The sequence below is a fragment of the Hydra vulgaris genome, chromosome 08, assembly GCF_038396675.1.
Source record: "Hydra vulgaris chromosome 08, alternate assembly HydraT2T_AEP".
Lineage (NCBI taxonomy): Eukaryota > Metazoa > Cnidaria > Hydrozoa > Anthoathecata > Hydridae > Hydra > Hydra vulgaris.
This window is the reverse complement of record NC_088927.1, coordinates 26,625,052-26,646,664: the sequence shown is the minus strand read 5'-3', so window position 1 is coordinate 26,646,664 and position 21,613 is coordinate 26,625,052. Positions and strand designations below refer to the sequence as shown.

Genomic DNA, 21,613 nt, shown 5'->3' with positions numbered 1-21,613 from the left:
TCAATTATGTTCTCAGTAAAAACACTTTTTAAACTCCTTTACTGTTTTAAAATAAAGTTAAGGTTGCTGCATGGCAAGTTTAAATCATCAGCTTACTTTTTTTGTTGTTTAATGCAAAACAAAACAGCTTTATAGTTCTACAGATTTTATATTCTATATATATATATACATGTTAAAGGCCCATTTTCCTTGCACAAACTGAACTTATTTGTAGAAAACTCGAAATGTAAAACTAAAATAACATAAGTATCTTTATCATGACATATAAGCGCAACAAATTTCTTCCGGTGTTTTGATGTTTTTAGAAGTTGTAGGCTTTTAAAAATTCTCTCTCTTTTGTTTTTTATAGTTTGTAATACCTTAACTTATGAGGCTGAGTTAATAAAAAAAAGCAATTGTTTTTACTCAGTGTTTTTGGAGTAGTTGCTCAGCTTTGCGTGAATAAAAATTTGGTTAAAATTGCTCAAATTTTTGTTCACATAAATCTGAGCAATTACTCAGTAAAAGCAGTTCCTTTTTTTTTTATTCACCTGGCCAATGTTACAATATATATAAAGCTTCAAAAGTTTTTAATTAAAAAAAAGTTGCCAGTGGTGTAATTTGAACCATGGTATTTTTGCTCAGAAGCTCTGTGAGCTAACCTTTTGGCCATGTTGGCATTTGAAGTTATGAAAATTTTAAAACTATATGATAAATAAAAGTCTTTATAAAAAGGAAATAAATGCTAGAGTTCAAAACTAAGGAGATGTTGCCGTAATGCAATTTTTAGGTGAAAGTAAAGCTGTAAAACTTGATTTATATTTTAGTATGTTTTAACATTACATAATTTGAAGTTTACGTACATTAGATATTTACATACACTTTTTGTTCATGTTTTCTTATAAAATAAAGTGCTGCAACTCTTTATCACCATTATCTTTGTTGCAATGGCTGCCAAGAGTTTTGTGTCAAACACACTCGAAAGGGGACTACTATTAAGTCCAGCAATATTATAAAACTAAGTGATTCAGAATATTTGTTATTAAGTGATCCATAATCTTTGTTATTAAGTAATCCATAATCTTTATGTGTGACTGATTCAAAAAGTCTATAGAGAATAGAAGTCATTGTCTATAATTTTCTTACATAAGTTAATTACCTTTTTTCAAAATTAGGAGTGACACTCAATTTTTTCTATAGACCCAACAATTTGCTGGAAGCTAAGGTTTCTTCAAAAATTAGTAGAATTGCTAATGATGACGATGACAATGATGATGAGGTAGTGATGATGAGCATTCTATAAGTGTTCTTGGGTGAACTTTGTCACTGCCAACAGATATATTTGTATCTACATTGCTTAAAAGTTCTAATATTTTATTATGTTTGAAAAATATTTTATCAATATTCATTAGTTAAGAAACGGAAGTACTTATATCACCAAATTCTTTAACAAATACCAATTGAAATTGGTGTTTAAGATATTAATAATATTAAATGAGGGAAATTAACAATATGTATGTTAGACTATAAGTTAATGTGACATTGTTTAACAGAATAGAGAATATTATCATCAATTGCAATATTATAGTAGCATAAGGTTTCTTTGTAATTTCCATGACTATATTGAGTTTTGGTATTGTTTCACACAAAGACAATGGTGAAATATTGATTAATTTAACATCCAAGTCTGTACTAGATGACCTTTATCACAGTCTCTAAGCATCAAATTATACCTCAGGTTACAGACTTGATTATGTTTTCCAGTAAAAATAAAATCAAGAGTTTCTGTAAAAGTGCCATTTTATACTTAAAAAGTTGGAGCCAATATGCTGAGTTAAAAAACAATATTAAACTGCATATAGAAATGTATTATCTATCAATTTTCGTTATTAAAAAGTTGATATATGCTTTCACCCAGCTATAATATTTTAGTTTCACTGTCTTCAGAAAAGTTAATATTTTACATAATATTTACATTACAACACTGTCATTAGAAAAGTTAAAATCTTACATTATAAGTACACTATGGCATTTTTGATTATACTATTATTGATAGTTCTTTGGCTCTTTAATTTTTAGTATTATTGTTTCAGGGTCAAAATAAATGCATCCAAATAATTTCTTTTCCAATTAGTTAACCATATTTGTTCAACTTTATTATTATAACAACTGGTATATTTGGTTTTAAAAAAATTTTGGTTTTTAGCCATGTTGATATTTTAGGATAAAAAGTTATGACACAATAGGAAAGATAATTATCAGATATGTTTTATAAGGAACAGGGAGTTTAATGTTTATTGACTGTTAATTGTTAGCTGGGACTAAACAATTTTCCATAACTTTTAAGGGACATTCATAAAACGTGCTTGAACGTTTGCAATGCTCGTCGAACATGCTCAAACTTTTATGTTTTATGTTAGCTGGGTAGTTAACCATATTTGTTCTACTTTATTATTACAACAACTGCAGATACCAACCCGGCCAAGTCTTCTACCATAATATTTGTCTTATCTACAATCATATCTGCTGCGTTATCTGACAAGTGTGGTATGGAAATGGGTGAATCTAGAGTTAGGGTAACATTTTAGTTGTTATGTACTGTTCTAAATTTGTCTAAATATAATGCTCTTTCCGCTTTGGTAAAGTTTATTTGAAATTTTGGAACACCATAAATCTGAAAATTTGGAACACAAAAATTTCAAAAGATAATGTTTTTATAAACATTCAATGTTTTTATAAACATTCAAGAGAATTATGAAGATTAGTTAAATTTTTTATAAAGTTATATATTAGTTAATGTGTTATAAAGTTGTATATTATTCACAGCAGTTTTTTAAATTAAATAAGGAAAGAATGATAATCATAATAAATAAATTTAGCATAAGAGTTAATTTCCTTGTTTTTTATTTGTTCGTTTTTGCAGTTTTTTTTAAAGGTTTCAGTGTTGGTTAACTGCAAGATCAGTTCAATGCAAATGATTTAATTTTGATGGAGTAGGTGTTATTTTAAAAAATGTAAGCAATGGAAAAGTTGATTGTTCCTAAAGGTTATTGGGTAACCATGAGGCAAAATTTATACATTGTAATTTTAGGACTGTTCAGTTTAAAGTTTTGGTTTTTATTTTAGGAAAGGTTGATAAAGAAGTTATGACAAAATAGGAAAGATGATTATTAGATGCATTGTGTGAGGGACAGGGAGTTTAAGAAATTTTGCAATTAGTATTTCTGTAAAAGTCATTTTAGGTGATCTTTTTATAATTGTTTGCAGGTAGCATATACTTTTGAAATAGGTCTTATAAAGCAATAATAAGAAAAAGGAGATTATTTGTTGTTTTTATAAATTCATCATTATAGGCAATGGTATTAAATTAATATTTTGAAATCTTTGTGTCTTTATAAGAACTTTTATTTGATTAGAAAATTTTTGAGCTAGCTTTATTAACATTTACATCAAGAACAAGCTTGTTTAAAAATTAAAACCCAATAAATGTTTGATTTTAGTTTGTTTTTTTTAGTTTATTGTTATTATCAATTATATTTTATGCATAATAAACAATAAACAATTTTTGCGTAAAACACATTTAAAATACATGTTTTAACATTTTAGAGCAACTGATAGAAGATAGAGAAACGCCTTTGGTTCAAAATAAACTGGTGGCATTTGTTCCTATATTGGATAAAACTTATAAAATTTATTTTGATGTAAAACCAAACTCATATTCTGAAGGTTGGCACAATGTTATTCGTTTCAACATTGGTTCTGATGCAAATGCATATGATGATAGAGTTCCAGGAGTGTGGTTTCACAACAGTGGTGACGGCAGTCTTTCTATCACTGTTCCTCAAAGTGGAAATCTTAGCAGTTTTTTTAAAACAGCTCCTATTCCTTCTAACATGTGGTCACACATTGAAATAAGTCAACAGTTAGAATATATTGCGTATGTGTATACAATAAAATTGAATGGAGAAAAGGTTTTTATTGTAGAAAATGTTCAACCAGAGTCCTATGAAAATGTTTATGTTTATGCTTCAGATCAATCATATCAAGCTCAAGATGGTTTCATAAAAGATTTTGCAATCATAAATGGAAAAGCAGGTAATTATAAAGAAATTGAAACTTCTATATTCTTTGATAAATGATTTTAATATTTATTACTAATATATTTTAATAATGATTTAGCTATTTTATTTGGTGGCATCAAGCCAAAAATTGCTTTAAAAGTAAAGCTTATCTGTTTTGGAACCCATTTTTGAATGAGATCCTCACATCAGACATACACAATATTTAGAATAGTGTTTTTTAAATAAATTTTTAATGCATTTGGGGTAGAAATAATTTTGAATAAACGTTCTTAGTAGAGTTAAGCGCATGGAATTGGCAAAGTTTTTTAAATTTACTCGTTAATAATATATTCGTTTTAATTTTAATTAAAATTAGTTTCATCATCATCTTCTTTTTCACTGAATACACAGTCTAAATCTAGTACATCTGCAGGTTTAAAATATACAACTTTATTCTTGTAAAAAATGATTTTGTTTCGTCTTTATGATTTTTTTTTATTATCATAGCATTAGTTACTTAACATTCTGTTTTTCGACATTTTTCTTACTATCTTCTACTCAAGAAAAAGCTTATTTACAGGTTTAAAACGAGATTGAAAAAGTTCGAAGCACTTCAAGCGTCATAAACGATGACATAATACTAATACATTAAAAAAAAAAATAGTAATATTAATTGGATCTGATGGTTTTATGGGTAAAGTTTTTATCCATTTTAGAATTCGTTTCTTAAGTTTTTACAGTTTTGTTTAATCGTTTTATACTTTTTAAATAATTTGGTAGAAAAGGATAAGCATTGTACTTTATTGCATTTAATAAAGTTGATTCCTTAACGTGGGTCTCCATTTTTCTATGGAAACAGTAATAATCATGCCAGTAGGTGTAGTTTTACTTCGGAAAAAAATGTATATTTAAATTATGCATACTCGGTGTGTTTTTGTTTTTTTTCCTCTTCCTGTAGATAAACAAACTTGTGAAAACTCACTGATAAGTTCAACATGCTTGATATAGGATTTTTATTTATGTAGTTTTTCTATATATGTTTATTTTTACGCTTGATACAGCTTAGTTGTCTATTTTATTTAGATAACGTTTCTTTGACAAATGTTGAGCTTGTTACAAAAGGTAGGGTTTGTTTAATAACAAAATATTATATTAAAGTATGTTTGTATAAGCATTTTTGTTAACAATATTTCTTGTTATAAATATTTCGTGTGACTTCTGTTTAGGTTTTTATGTTTATACTGAAGAGGTATTACAGAAGGATAATTTTCTTGGAATGTTGCCAATACTGGAAGAAACATATTATATTTCTTTCAGGATAAAGCCCACTTCATATTTGGTAGAATGGAGAAATGTTATTCATTTGACTGTTGGTGGACCTCAAAGTAGGATTCCTGCTATGTATTTTTATGATGACACAGGAATGCATGTTTGGTCTGGAAGTAGTGTTTATATTAAAACACCCCAATTACCGCTCAATACGTGGTCAGATATTAAAATATCTCATGAAAAAGTCGATGGAATTTATTCATTTAGGATGTATATAAATGGAACAAATACTAATAATGTCTTAAATATAGTTTCAAAATCGTTTCAAAATGTCAAAGTGTATGCTTCAAATCCATGGTATGGTCAACAGTTTGGTTCCATTAAAGATCTGAGAATTGTAAATGGAAAATGATAATTACACTCTAAAGTATTATTTGTAAATAAAGGTTGGAGTTGCGCAATCGCAACTAACAGCATTTTTTTCTCATTGTTTGGCTTTACATTCATTTTTATTTTTTATAACTTTAGCGTTATGTTAATATAAAAACTTGCTTAACCAATTGTTGTTTTGTTATTCTTATGTATTTTTAAATGACATTTATGTTATATAAATATATACAGTTGAATCATGCATAACTCAACTGCAGCCTAATAACGAAAATTAATAACAATTAAAGTTCATTAACATAAACAATGAAAGCAACAACAAACCAAGGTAGTAGTTGAGGTAGTGGTTTATCTAAATAAAGTGGTAACTCTTGCACATATCTAGATGCAGCCACCAAATTATACTCTAATATTATTCTTTGGTTAGTAAATTTTTTTTTTTGGCCACATAAATAATTTAGATTGAATCATAGAATAAAAATATTATCAATTTTGTTTTCGGTTTCACGCCTGTCAGCTGCGCAACAGACCTTGTTGCCGTTGTTTCGCTATTTTTGTTCGATTTAATCACCTTTCATTATTTATAGTTCTTTGTAAACTTTGATTGATTGATTTCCGTATTTACTAGTGGGTTTGAACAAATATAGATTCGGTTTGTACTAATGTAGTTACGCTTATATTTACTTATCGGATATGGCAAGATGTTACTAATCTCTCTTAATTTTCTTCGTTCAGTATTATTATTATTTATCACTATGTGCGTTTATTATTACAAGTTGTAATGACAACTTCTGTATTACGCGGTCCTTACATTTTATTGTCTATATCTGCGTTGATATTAAATCTGTTGTATATATATTTTTATTTGTTGTGAATGGTTGTTTCCATATCCACACCTTTTTTTTTAATTTTGGTGTTACATAAATTTGGAAGAGACTTGAGTGTTTACTTTTTTTCTAGTGAAATTTGTTTTATTGCAATAATGACTTACATGATGTATGCTACAGTCGCTCGAATCCGGCTAAACGACTTCATTACTGCATCTTTTTTTATCTGTATTTAGTTTGAAGTTATAATCATTGACTAGTTTGAAGTTATAATCATTGACTGTGCTCATGAGGGTGGGTCGTACTTTTTAAATTTTGGATATGGGAGCGCGCGCAATGTATTCTTTATGTATGCGGATATTAGAAGAGACGTGAACAATTTTTTTAGTTATTAAAAAGTTTAGTGGGGGCGCAGGCTGTTTGAAAAATCTTAGTTTTACTAAACACTCACCAAAGTAGCAATTTTCTGCTCTTTTTTTAAAAGCTTATGGGATGTATTAATCAAAAAAAAGTTAGACGTTAGGCCGGGTGAATAAAAAAAAAGCAATTGCTTTTATTCTGCGTTGTTGGAGTAATTGTTCAGCTTTACGTCCAGAAAAATTTTAAGAAATTCGCTAAAATTTTTATTCACGTAAAGCTAAGGAATTTACTCCCAAAACGCTGAGTAATTGTCCAGGTTTACGTGAATAAATGTTTGACCAAAATCACTCAGGTTTTTATTTACGTAAGCTGACCAAATACTGAGTAAAACCAATTGCATTTTTTTATTCACCCAGTCTATAGATGACGTGCGAACGTTTACATTCTCGTTTTCAGAAAAACATGCGCGCGCATTCTTGTAGGCAAAAAAAACAATCAAAAATTTTCCAGCATAAAACTTTAAGATGTTTGTATGTTTTGTTAGGAAATTTATTCACTTATTGATTTTGTAACAAGAGTTATATTATTTCAACCAGTTGTTGTGTCATTAGTTACTCAAAAATATATGAAAACTAATGTGGATTTAAAATTTATATTGTTTCTTTTGGAAAACCGACTTTTAGAAGAAGAGACTGGATTAAAGCAATCCATAACATCAAAGTCGATCTAATTTCTAAATAGATCCGAATAAGAGAAGAGTAATGTATTCTAAAGTATATAAACGAGGATCCTTATCAATATTATTATCTACGATATAGAGCTTAATAATATATACTGAGAAAATAAATTATGACACCAAACCACCTAATAAATTATGACACCAAACTACCTAATAATAAGTCTACTATTTCTAAATATTTTCCACACAATATTTATAAAGCAGAATTTTAAACTTTTTACTTTCATTTAATGCAGTATTAAACTTAATTGAAATATTGAACTTGAAAAATAAGGTTGACTTGAACAAAGTACACATATTTCATACCAAAATCTTACATCAGATGAACAAAGTTTTTTTTTTTCAGACTTATCTTAAATAGTAATGTAGCTCTTTAAAAGGGTTCTTTCGGTTCCGTTTACTTTAAAAAAAGAATCCTGATTAATAGGTGTCTTTGAAACATTGTCATAGCCGTGTATGTTTTTCTCTTAGGGCAATATTTATTTTTTCAAAGAACTCGTATATACATATTAGTATACTATAAATTTAAGTTGAGTATTTTTTATATTATGAAACATAATTTTTTATCATTTCTAAGAATATTATGGGTGAATCCTGGGCAACACAGGATACCCCCTAGAACCGCCCCTGTAATACGATCCCGCTCGCGACTTTACAAATCCTCTATAAGCACAGAATAGCAACTTTAATGGCGCAATCTGATTCGCTGATTTTAAAAGAGAGGTAAGTCTGCAAAAATCTAACTTTCAAATACAAAATATAGTAAATAAATATAGTAAACATAGTTTCTCGATCCACGTGTTTCCAAAAAAATCTTACAACGCTGCCTATTTTATCTAATTCAAAATTAATTTTTGAAGATGAAAATGTTGTATAACTAAGAACGCCAATTAAATCAGAAGACGAAGTAAATGGTTGGATAGAAGATATGGAAATAAAACACACACTAGCTGGATAAAATTGTTTAAATTAAGTACGCATACGAGGTTATATTTTTTAAACCAATATTATTTTTAGTGTGTAATTGATGAAAAGTATATGAGTTATATACTTTTTCATTAATTACACACTAAAAATAATGTTACAATATAATATATACGAATTTTAACTAGAGTTGGTCAAATTTTACTTAAAAATCAACATTTTGTAAGGATTCATTTATTATATAAAACTTGATAGGAAAAATCTAATATGCTTTTTTTAGCTTGTTTAATAAAAAATACATAAATAATTTATTTTGAAGACTATTTTAAGAGAAAAGTGAGAGAGTCCTTGGAAATACAGTTTCACCAGTGTTCTCCGGATGAAGGCGGTTTGAATGAAGACGACGGTGATTACGTCACATCGTCGTTTTGGAAACCTTATTTTTCTTTTTTAAAACGCAAGAACACATTACATTGAATTTTTAAAAGTTAACATCTTAGATAAGCTTTTATAAAATTTAATTAAGTTGAAACATCTGGTATAGTATGTAAACTTATCCTCTTTCTTATAATAAATTACAATATTTCTAGGGGTTATATATACCCTCGTTATTCAAGTAATATAAAAAACCGTTAAAAAAACAAACAAATAATAAAACTTCAATGTAATGACATTACATTGAAGTTTTATTATTTGTTTGTTTTTTTAACGGTTTTTTAAGACGCAAGAATACATTGTGTTCTTGCGTCTTAAAAAAGAAAAATAAGGTTTCCAAAACGACGATGTGACGTAATCACCGTCGTCTTCATTCAAACCGCCTTCACCCGGAGAACACTGGTGAAACTGTATTTCCAAGGACTCTCTCACTTTTCTCTTAAAATAGTCTTCCTCTACTTTAACAGTATTGTTATTATTCCAGCCAAAGGCACCATGGCAATTTCTGGAATGCCCCGCTACGGCCGAATTTTTCCATTTTCCCTCAAAAGTATGTTTTTGATGTTGGCAAATGCGAGTTGAAACCTTGAGTTTTGTTTCACCTAGATAGAGCTTTCCACACGAACAATCAAGTCTGTAGACTCCTGGGTAAGAGTTTTTGGGAAGTCGAGGCTTGTTTTTTTGAATTATTAATTGTTGAAGATTTTTTGGTGATTTAAAAACTGGAGTATAGCCTACACTTTTAAATATCTGTTTTAATTGATTACTTAATTTTGGTACCCATGGTAGAGAAATATAATTTGGTTCTAGTTTTTTGATGTTATTGTTGTTGTTTTGTTGATTATTTTGATTATTTTGCTTATTGTTTTTTATTTTTTTGACAATGTTTTGAAGTATTTTTTTATTATAACCATTTTCTGTAAACATTTCTGTTAGAAACTTTAATTCATGATTTATGTGTTCTTTACTGCATAATGCAAAAGCTCTCTGGATAAAACCTTTAAATACATTGATCTAAAAACATCAGCTTTAATGAATCTTTCAAAAGTAAAGGTCGTATCGTATTGGTAAAGGTCATTATACTAAAACGGTATCATAGGTTTAGGATTCTGATAAATGGTTAAAAATTGTTGCATAATATTTTTCACATGAGCAAAGAAATAAAATTTAGCCAAAATTAAAGAAATGGTGTAGAAGACCTCTGCTACAATGTCTAAGGAAGGTTGAGTCTAGGTAACATGTACACACACAGTTTAGAACACCATCCTAATAATTTACAACAAGATCTAACCCATTTGAACAACTATGTTAAAACTTTCATCGAAAGAAACAGCATGAAAGTCTAACTTACCTATATCTTTCAAAAGAATTGACTGATAATGAGGAGCTAGTTCAAAATTAATTAATATAAGCACTTGCCTCTTTGCAGAGAAAACTTTTCTGCTAAAGCACTGTCAGGAAACATTGGTTTGAATAAAGTTAATAGTCCATCGCTAGAATAAAAATAAAATAGCGATAAAACGTTTTTAAGTGTCCATCTGATCTCTGCATCAATTACCAAATCTAAAACAACATATGGCTGAAGAGTGGAAACTTGAACTTTGTTTTTTGATGAAATGGTTATTACAACATGTGAACTTTTTGACACATTGATGAGTGGTATACATGTGGTTTTCCAGTAAACCCTCAAAATGCTTCTTTACTTTTAAATGACTTTTCAATGCTCTTTGACCCATATTATATAGTTCAATTTTGTTTCATGGAATAGGACAAGCTCTGCACTTTGCTGTAGTATTTGCGTCCCCATGCGTTGCCCAAGATTTATATTCCGGCATTTGTAACCACTAATCAGCAAAGTTGAGTTCATTTATTATTTTACTTAATTTTTTTAGTCTAAAGAAACAAGAACTGACTGAAACAATAATTATACATTTATTTGTTTTAATCTACAGAAAAAACTGTTTTCATAGTGCTTACTTTAATTATTAATGAAAACTTTTTAAAATTGAAATTTTTCAGGGAGCTTAATCAAATTTTACATTTTTTTATTGTTTAAAGAAAATTCAAAAAATAATAATAAATGTAGTAGGTATTTTTTTTAAATCTTAATAACTTTGTAATTAAAAAATATAAAGAACCGAAGTAACGAAAATTCAATTCTAGAAAAAAAGAACTTAGATCTTTTTATAAAAAGGCTTTTCAATTAAACATGTTTATATAAATTAAGTAGGTACCTCAGGGGAAAATCAAAAATCTTTGTTTCTTAATATTTTAATTTTATATTTTGATACAATGATGATACACAGATAAAAGAAAATCTTTAAAAAAAAACACAACAGATAACCCTATTCCATTATGTTGAATTATTAATGGATAAAAATAAATAAAGATACTACTTATTAAATTATCAATTAATTTCTATTTCTATTTATTTCTATTTCTATTTATTTACCAGTTGAAAATCAAGAAGCAGTGTAAACTCTATTAACGAAAATAATGGACACATATTTTTAACATCAAATAAAGACAAAATTGGTTCAGAAAATTTTGAATCTATATATTATGAGTGTGAAGAAGCTTTATCTGAATTTAAAAGACTGTTAGATTTAGCCGAAATAGATCCAGAATTGAAAAAATTATTAAAAGCATTAAATTGAGGCTAAAAAGTATAAATACTACCGGAGGTGCTTTGGCAACGCTTTTTTCATTAAAAACATCAGTAAATTTAAATAGAAGAAATGTGAAAATTGAAACACAGCTAACTGCAGTTGCAAGACAAAGAAAAGATTTTTCACGTGGTAGTAGACCAGTGCCAATGGGGAGACCAACTAAAATTGAAGTCCAGAAACAATTTAGAGTTAAGAGACCTAAAGACATAAGTCGAGCTGTTGCGCAAAATGTTACGGATGCTAAAAGTCATTTTTGTTGATTTATTTCCTATTTTACTTTCTCTATTTACACTATTCTATTACGATACTTACGCTAATTTAATGTGTTTTTGCATATATATATATATATATATATATATATATATATATATATATGTGTGTGTGTGTGTATGTGTGTGTGTGCCCTGCAAATTGAGTGTTGCTTTGATTAAAAAAAATTAAGTTTTAATTTTTTATTTTTCAAACTACATTACAACAAACAAACATTATGGTTTGTCATGATATCTCTAAATAAAACTATTCTTACCTCAAATCAATTTTTTCTGACTGCTGGCTAATAAGTAAATTTTAAATCATGAAAATTTACAAAATTGAAATCATATTTCAACAGTTGACTAACTAAAACAAAATAGTGACTGCAGTAGAACTAAAAAGAATGGAAAAATTTTGAATTTGTTAGTTTATATGCTTTTTGTTAAAAAAAAATTTATATACAGATACAGTCAAAGGCATTCGAAAGTACCAAGTCTTCGAAAGTACCAAGTCTTCGAAAGTACGAAGTCTTCGAAAGTACCAAGTCTTGTTTTAAAATAAAAACTTTAATTTTAACTCCTCTCCAACGAAATCTATTTCGAACTTAGTTAAAAAATCTGCCGCAAATTTAAAAATGTTTTTAAAAATATAAGTAAATAATGCCAAGGTATTTTTCTTTTTTTCCATTTATTTATGTTTATCGCTTAAACAAGCGTAAATTGTATAAGATTACAAAGAATTTAAGCGGACTTTTCCACCACGTTGATCTTTATTTATTTAAAAAGTTTATTTTTAGTTGAATGTTTACAATAGTTTTATAAAATATATAAGCTAAATAAAATCAAACTAATTAAACTCTTCACACAAATAAGTGAATCAAAAAAAACTAAATCAAAATACAGTTGTATATTTGTATCCATATAAATATATATTACAATTCTGGAAATTAGTAAGCAAAATAAAATAAATGATAATAAATACGGCAAATTAATTTTTTTTGGTGTAAAAATAAAAAACAAACAAAAGCACAAAAATAAAAGATAAAATATAAAAAAAAACTTTTAACAAATTTTACAAACAAAAGATTTCTATGCCATTTTAAAAAAGCGAAAAAAGTAGGGTTATGTAATTTGGAAAAAATCAACTAAAAACGTAATAATCATCCTTCATCCACATTTAAAAAATGAACTTTAAAAATAATGTTGTTTTTGTATAAATTTAGTAAAATGATTTTATTAAATTTATACAAAAACAACATTAGTATTTTATATATCATTTAGTAAAATAATCATCGTTATTGTTTCAGAACTCTGGTGCCGAGGAAAAAACGGTCACTTCGTCACTATCATAGGACTCGCTTGAAGACTGCGGAATGTGGCCAGCCAGAATCACAGATGACATTCGTCAAGTGCTTGTTATAAAAAGACCAATGCAGGTTAAAAATATTAACTTCCTATTGACAGTAGTTCAGGCAGACGGTTTACAGTTGTCAATTACAAAACTAAGTTGCCAAATGGAGAAGACATTGACAGGGATTGGCTAGTGTATTCAATATCTAAAAATTTAGTATTTTGTTTTTTTTTGCAAGCTATTTAGTACTGATGACATATATCTTGTGGAACAGAGGGGTACTCTGATTGGCAAAACATGTCAAATGTTTTACGTACACATGAAAGGTCAACCTCTCACGAAAATGCGACCATTTCTTATCGAGAACTTGCCACGAGATTGCAATTAGGCAACACTATTGATTCCCAACATCAACGTATGATTCAAGCTGAAACTGATCATTGGTAAGCAGTTTTAAAACGAATTGTTTGTATTGCGCAATTCCTTGGCACTCAAGGATTAGCTTTTCGTGGAACAAGTGAAACAGTTTTCAAAGAAAACAATGGAAACTTTTTAAAACTTGTTGAACACATTTCAAAATTTGACACTGTCCTTTCTAAACATCTTCGTCGGATAACTGTCAAAGAAACTCACGTGCATTATTTAAGCAAACAAATTCAAAATGAGTTTATTGTTCTTCTTTCCTGTAAAGTTACAGAGCATATCGTGTGTGAACTGAAAAAAGCTTCGTATTATTCTATAATTCTTGACTGCACTCCTGACGTAAGTCGTAAGAAACAAATGACTCTTGTAGTTCGGTTTGTTTATGCATTTCCAGGTGAAGAAGTAAACGTAAGGGAACATTTTCTTGGATTTGTTCAGGTCTCAGATACATCTGGGCAAGGGTTGACAGCTTGCTTGTTAGACGAGCTTTCAAAAAAAGGAATATCTTTACAAAATATGCGTGGCCAAGGTTATGATAATGAATCAAATATAAAGGGAAAGAATGTAGGAGTACAAAAAAGGATCCTTGACCTTAACCCTCGAGCTTTTTTTGTTCCTTGTGAAAGTCATTCATTAAACCTTGTTGTCAATGATGCAGCACTTTCCTGCACTTTAGCTGTTAACTTTTTCAACAATATACAAGAACTTTATGACTTTTTTTCTGGATAAACCATAGATGGAATATGTTAACAAACCATGTAACTAACTTGACTGTAAAACCTTTAAGTGAAACCCGTTGGGAGAGCAGGATAGACGCCCTCGATCCTTTGCGATACCACATTGATGAGATTTATGACGCTGTTTATGAATCAACGTTAGATTCTAAGATTGATTCTTTTGGAAAATGTACCGCTATGGGAATTGCCAAAAAAATTACAGATTTCAAATTCCTCTGCTGTTTGGTCACTTGGTATAATGTTTTGTTCAAAATTAATTTAGTAAGCAAAACACTTCAGATGAAAACTGTTGATTTGCAGAGCGCTTTGAAACTAATTGAAAGTGTTAAGTATTTTTTGGAGAACTTGAGATCAAAAAATGGACTGAATAACGTTATTACAGATGCAAAGGAACTAGCCAAAAAACTAGACATCGATCCAAATTTCTCTGATAAAGTAGTGGTTAAGCCAAGAAAGATCAAAAGGCAATTTTCCTATGAAAGCAAAGATGAACCTGTGAAGTCGGCAAAAGAGTCTTTCAAAGTAAATTTTTTTTTTTGTAGTTTTAGACACTGCAATTAATTCATTGTCAGAAAGATTTGAACTAATGGAAAATCACAGCAAACATTTCAAATTCCTTTATAACTTAAAAAAAATAGACAAATGTGAAACATATGAAATTAAAGAAAAGTGCAAAAACCTGCAATCCATTTTGACAGCTGATGGCAAGAGTGACATCAATGGGAATGAACTGTTTTGTGAAATTGTAATTTTAGCTCCGATGTTGCCAAACGAAAGCTGCCCCAAAACAACACTGTTTTATATTACAAAAAAACGCTTGATTGACATCTTTCCCAATGTGTATGTAGCACTGAGAATTTTGCTTACCCTCCCCGTATCAGTGGCTAGTTAAGAAAGAATTTTTACTAAATTAAAAATTATCAAAAATTACCTTCGATTGACTCTTTCTCAGGACCGCCTTTGTGGAATGGCCACATTAGCAATTGAACACCAGGTTCTGAGTACAATCGAAACCGATTCATTTCTAAAGTTAAGGCAAGAAAAGTTTGTTTCTAAAAGTTTCTAAAAGCATTGTGTTTGTTAAAGGCTTTACAACTTTTTAAAATTATTATTCAATACAATGTTAGATTTGCTATTTACAAAAAAGACTAGTTACTCCCTTTATAGTTATGTTATTTATTTTTTAACATACTACAGAGAAGGAATATAGATAGAAAAGTGCATGTAATGAGGCTTATATTAAAGTATTAAAATTTTTTTTAAAACAAAAATTTTTGCGGAAAAAAAGCAAGAAACTCTGTAAGTTCTACTGATATTTTCGTAAGCTTGTAAGTTAATTTGGTATTTTGATATTTTCGTAAGTTCTACTAATTTTTCAATGATCTAAGTATAACAACATCTATTTATATATCATTAGATATAAGTATGTAAGTAGATATAAGTATGTAAGGTAAGTATGGGTATTAAGGCCCACCTAACAGACTTTTGGTCATTTAGGCTTTAAAAATTAAGTTTAAAAAAATATTTTTGATTGCTGCTTAAGATTAACCATTCCTTGATGTAAAAATCTTATCTGTATATTGAGGAAATAATTATAACAAAAGATATTCATGTTTTTGTAACATACCTTAATTGGGCCTTATTACCCCCTTATGGGGGTAATAAGGCCCATGTAAAAAATACAAAAAATAAATAAAGAAAAACAAGAAAAAAGTTTGGAAACATTCTTTTAATGCATAGTTTATCTCACATTTATAAAATAATAAGTAATCTTGCATATTACTTTAAAAGAATCAATTTTTTATACAACAGTGAATAACAACAGAAAATTAAAAAATTCAATAAAGAAATGTTACAAAGAAAAACATTATTTTTCGCAGAATGGACATACTAATTCTTCCTCATCTTCAGAATCATACCCCATGCACGCCTCGTGGTACCATACTTTACATTTACAACATTGTCGCATACTTTCTACAGACTTTTGCTGGCATAACAAACAAAACCAATCATTCACATCCACACTTACAGACTTACTTTTCTTTGCACTTAGTTTTCCTTTGCCTTTATTCTACAGCTTATTAACAGCTTTAGAAGTGGAAGATTGAGAATAATCTTTTTTCAGGTCTTTAGAAACATTTGCTTTTCCTTTGCCCTAATTCTTATTATTAACAGCTTTAGAAGTAGAAGATTGAAAATCTTCTTTCGTTAGGGCTTTAACAACATAGTTAAAACTTTTTTTGCGACCGACCATAGCCATATTTTTCTTTTTAGCAGGACTCGGCATTAAATCATTGAAACTTGCATTAAGATTAATTTCAGGTTGATCGACTGAAACTGTTGAGGGACTGGGTTGGGTGACTGAAGCTGGTGAAGGACCAGATTCAGTCGATATATTCACCTTTTAGTGGGCCTTATTACCCGCTTTGAACCTGTTACGTTTATCGATAATGTATCCTTTTGTTTCAACACTTGCATAAATATTACATGATGAGTAATGATAACGAATAAGTACTTAATGCAAATAAATGCAATTGAAAAAAAAAGAAGCTTTATAAAATATTTTAAAATGTAAAAACACGTATCTTAAAAATTAAACTTAAGCAATTTTTGACGAAACTAACAAAGTAATCTTGCTTTGTCGAACGCGCGGTAAAAAAATGCTGATTTTTTTTTGCTGCCAGTGATAAAACCAGATAACTCTAATATTTTAATGTCGAAAAAAAGTTTCACAATTTATTTTTTCCCTAAGTTTGGATTAGTGGGCCTTATTACCCGCCGGGCCTTAATACCCATACTTACCTTATGACTTTTTTCAGATGTAAATACATTTGGAAAAAAAAATTAGCTAATAATGCATTATTTTAACCAGATGTAGTTGCATATATAATTTTTTTCAGATGTAATTACATCTGGAGAAAATTACTCTAGATGTTATTTAACTTGGAGAAACATTACCGAATTTGTGGGCCTAGAGCTTATTGTTGCATTCTTGCATCGGTTTATATATATATTAAAAACAACAATCTGAGCGTTTTTCAACCTTCTCTCCTATTACATAAAATCGTATATAAATACGAAGTTAAAATTCCCATGACAATTATAAACTACAATAGTCATTAAAATAATAATCATAAATGAATGCGTGACTTTTATCATGTTTAACTACATGACTTTTACATATTTAAAGTATACTTAAAATTGCTATAAATATGTTTATTACTTACCAATTTTAGTCTTACAACTTTTAAAATCTAGATAATTTATAGAGTTATAATATAATATTTTAAAAAGCGCTTTATTTTATGTAAATTTTATTTCCATCGATTTTTTAAACAACATTTTTCTCTTTATAATTTTTTTCTTTAATTTACATTCGCGTCTACTTCAACCGCAGCATTAGTATATTCATTAAAACTTTAAGTCTATATAAACGGTTTTAAATTGCTTTATAGTATCGTTATTATGGTTTGAAATCATTTAAACATCAAAATTCTGATTTTGGTTGCTATACTTTTGTTCAGTCACTGGCCCACTGTGCCCTGGTTTAATCTAAGAAAACATCGCTTAACTTCAAGTACTTCTCATAAAATCTATATCTGCAAAAGACGATTTAAAACTCTTGTTCATCAGTTAAATAATAACACACAAAAAGTTTTTAAAAAAAATAGATAAAATTGTAATATTTCAGTTAGGACAACTGATTTTTATAAATTTATACAAAAGTCTTTAGACCACATGCTTGCTTATGAGCCACATGCACGAGAGAAATAAATTGAATTTTTAAAAAACAGATTAAATTGTAATATTTCAGTTAGGACAACTGGAATTGTAATAAAACCTAATTTACTTTGGTTATCTGCGAGTCCGGACGGTCTTGTACATGATGAAGAAGCTGAATATTATTATGATTTAAATTGAAATTAAATGTCCCAGAATGAAAAAGCATTTGTCTATTTCTGAACATTTGAATGACAATGACTTTTATATCGAATTAGACAATGGACACCCATATAAAAAAAAAGATTATGCTGGTTATTATACTCAAATACAAATAGCAATGGAGTTAAGCAAGTCCCAGTTTTGTTACTTTCGTGTATACATTTAAAGGAATCGCTATTATAAAGACACCTTTCAATAATCAAGTTCTTTTTTAAGTTAATTATTAAGTTAAATAATTTTTACATTACTATTTTTTGTCCCAAATATTGAACAGTAAAGTAAATACCAAAGAAAGTATATTACCCTCTATATGTAATTAAATGTTTTTACTTTTAATTTCGATTTTATGATAAGTGGTGGCTGAAAATTACACAAAAAACAAGTGACTGTCCATAGTTGGTTAATTGAACTGTGAAACACCAAAGGAATTTCATTACTTATTTGGTGAAATACTTTAATCCTACAAATAGCACGTTCTGCATGAATTCTCAATGATGCAATAGTTTGACTTTCTGTAGCATTTTCTTTACTTACCAGTAGTTTAGTAGCATAGCATTTTCTTTACTTACCAGTAGTTCTGTTGCATTTTCTATAATTAGCAGTAGTTCCATTTAAAAAAAATGATATATTTAATTTAACATTGATTGTGTTTAATTGGTTTAAAATGGTAAACCCATGGTCGGCCATAGCTGAATCATTTTCATTTCATAGTTTTTTATTAAACAAACCCGATCTTACAACAATTTCTTTGTCAAAAGTAGATCCATCTTTAATGTTGACTTACGAAAGTTATTGCTCCTGAAGGAGAAATACTTACAATCCTTTGTAAGTTACATGATGTTTATAATTAGAGAATAAAGAACTCTGGTTTCTCAGTGATGAAGATTTCTGACAGAACAGTTCAGTAAAATTAATAATGCATCTTTTTGATGGATATGTTACCTTGAAGTTTTCTGACATAAACATATTAACTTATTTAAATAGGTAAACTTCCCAAAGAAAAATATGGAAAGTTTTCCTTGTTATTAAATAAAGAGATGTTGTTAATTTTGAAATTTTAAATAACCAAGATGTGTGCAAAATTATAAATTCATTTTTTAGCCACACTAAAAATATATATAACTGATTTTCTTTGTTTAATTTTGTTTTTAGACCAGTTTTTGCCTGATTTCATACCCTGTGCATATTTTCAGATAATGCTGAGCTGTGGTATATAATATTTTTACTCTTTTTTCCTAGATTTAAAAAGTTGTACAAATTAGTATACTGTTCATGTTTAATGCCAGTAAATTTTTGGAACAATTCTTTGTCTGTTGACATATTTTCATAACTTAGTATATATTTACTTTTATATTGTTTCAGTTGATCTTTAATTTTTTTATTTTTAGATTCTAAAATGCTTATTTGAGATTTCAACTCAGGTTTTTATTTTTCCAGTGGATCAATTTTGTCTTGCAATTCAACACATCGTCTGCAACCTTTCTCAACCTCAAAATCAATTAATTGTTCTTTATCGTTAGTTTTAAAATTATTGTCTTCATTTTTAGAAACGTTTTCATCATCAAAGTTTTCAATAAGTTTTCTTTCTCTAGGCAAGCATTGTTTTTATATATTAATTTATTTTTTAAATTCAAAAATAGATGGAAATGCTTCTTTCTTTAAATTTTTTCTTTCAATATTGGATAAAAATTGAATGTCTTCATTTTGAAAATGAAGTTCGCATACTAGAGTCGTTCCTTTATAACGAAATTATCACTACCACCTTTTCTTCTAAATTGAGAAATATTTTCTGCCCACTTATTATGACGAGCAGTTTTCTAAGGTGTTTAAAAAAAATCCAATTCCTGACTTTTCTTTTTTTTGAAAATCGTAAATAACGTTTTCGTAAATGAACTTTTGAATTGTGGAATAATGCAATAAGCTCTGCATCCTCCTCTTTTTTTTAATGTATAATAACATGCTCATGTTAATTTGAAATAATAAAAACAACCATATTCTAATGTTTACGTTTTATCATTGCGTGATGTCTTTACATCATTACGTCATTCGAATGCGGGATACGACTATCAGAGTACTTTTGACGAGAAAATAGACGAGGAAAGTACATTCAAATAGTTTTGATTGTCTGATGACCATTCATCCAACAAGCGTTGAACCTGTATAAGTGTTTTCAGGAGCTGGGCTATTTCGCACTAAAATCAGATCTTGGTTAGAAAATAAGTCATTGAATAGTTTATACTTTTTAATAAATTATTAAAGAAAAAAAAAAGTGTTTAATAAAAATTGCACTGTGTCGCTATTGATATTATTTTATTTGTATTCAAGATATTTTAGCGGTATACGGGTATTTCAATTTAAAGGTTATCCAGAGCATCAGCACATTTTCACCAACTGAGTTGCAATCCGTTGGATTAAATAATGCAGGAGTTAGTTTTAAGAAAAGAAAGTTTTAAATTTACTTTATTGGAACTGAAAGATCATTCAGCAAAATGCGCATAGAAAAAAAGTGTTACGGAGCTTTCCCAGCGGTTAAAGAACGCCACAGGACGTTCAGGAATTTTTTTAAAATTTTAGTAGTTAATAAAGTATTGGTTTTGTAAAAATAATTTTTATTAGTTAATGTATATTTTTATTAGTATATGTATAATTTTTATAGTATAATGTAGTATGAAAAAATGTTTACAAACATCTTAACTTACAACGTGTAACTGGCTACACATCAGTGCTGTTCATGTTTAACCGAGAAATGCAACCAAATTATTTTATGAAGTAAGTTTATGTTTATTCTACTTTATCGTGTTATTAGGATATTTAAACACACTAAATATTACTTTTCAATTTGTTTGGGTGAGATAAGCAGGCTTTGTGGGAAAAAAAACAGTTTGAAAAATTATTAATTTTTCATACATATGTTGGTGTATATCTTAAAAAGCTGTGTCTCTCTCATTTATATTCAATGACATCCATTTATATTTTTTTTGATCAAAAACAAAGGTATTTTGTAGTTTGTTTTTCAAAGTTAATAAACATATAATACAAGGTATCAGATATACCTTGTATTAAGTTATAATAATTTGATACAAAGTATCAGATTATTATAAACCTTGATGTTTGGGTTAAGGTTATCTTAGTAAAGCCATGATCCAAGTAAATACTGTGAGTTTCAAAATAGGTATTACAAATGTAATGACTTGCAAAGCTGCTCAGTTTTATGGCTTTTTATTTAAAAATTTGTGCTGGCAAGTTTCTTAAAGAATGT

The 21,613-nt window shown here is 28.3% G+C and overlaps 1 protein-coding gene across 1 annotated transcript in view; it reads left to right on the top strand.

Moving 5' to 3' along the window:
* Positions 1-5,869, top strand: part of LOC136083183 (uncharacterized) — a 53,396-nt gene extending 47,527 nt beyond the window's left edge. The window contains exons 18-20 of the mRNA XM_065802587.1: positions 3,586-4,074; positions 5,124-5,162; positions 5,267-5,869. Of these exons, the coding sequence (XP_065658659.1) occupies positions 3,586-4,074; positions 5,124-5,162; positions 5,267-5,721 (983 nt within the window). The 3' untranslated portion in view covers positions 5,722-5,869. The remainder of the gene's footprint in view (positions 1-3,585; positions 4,075-5,123; positions 5,163-5,266) is intronic.
* Positions 5,870-21,613: the final 15,744 nt, after the last annotated feature.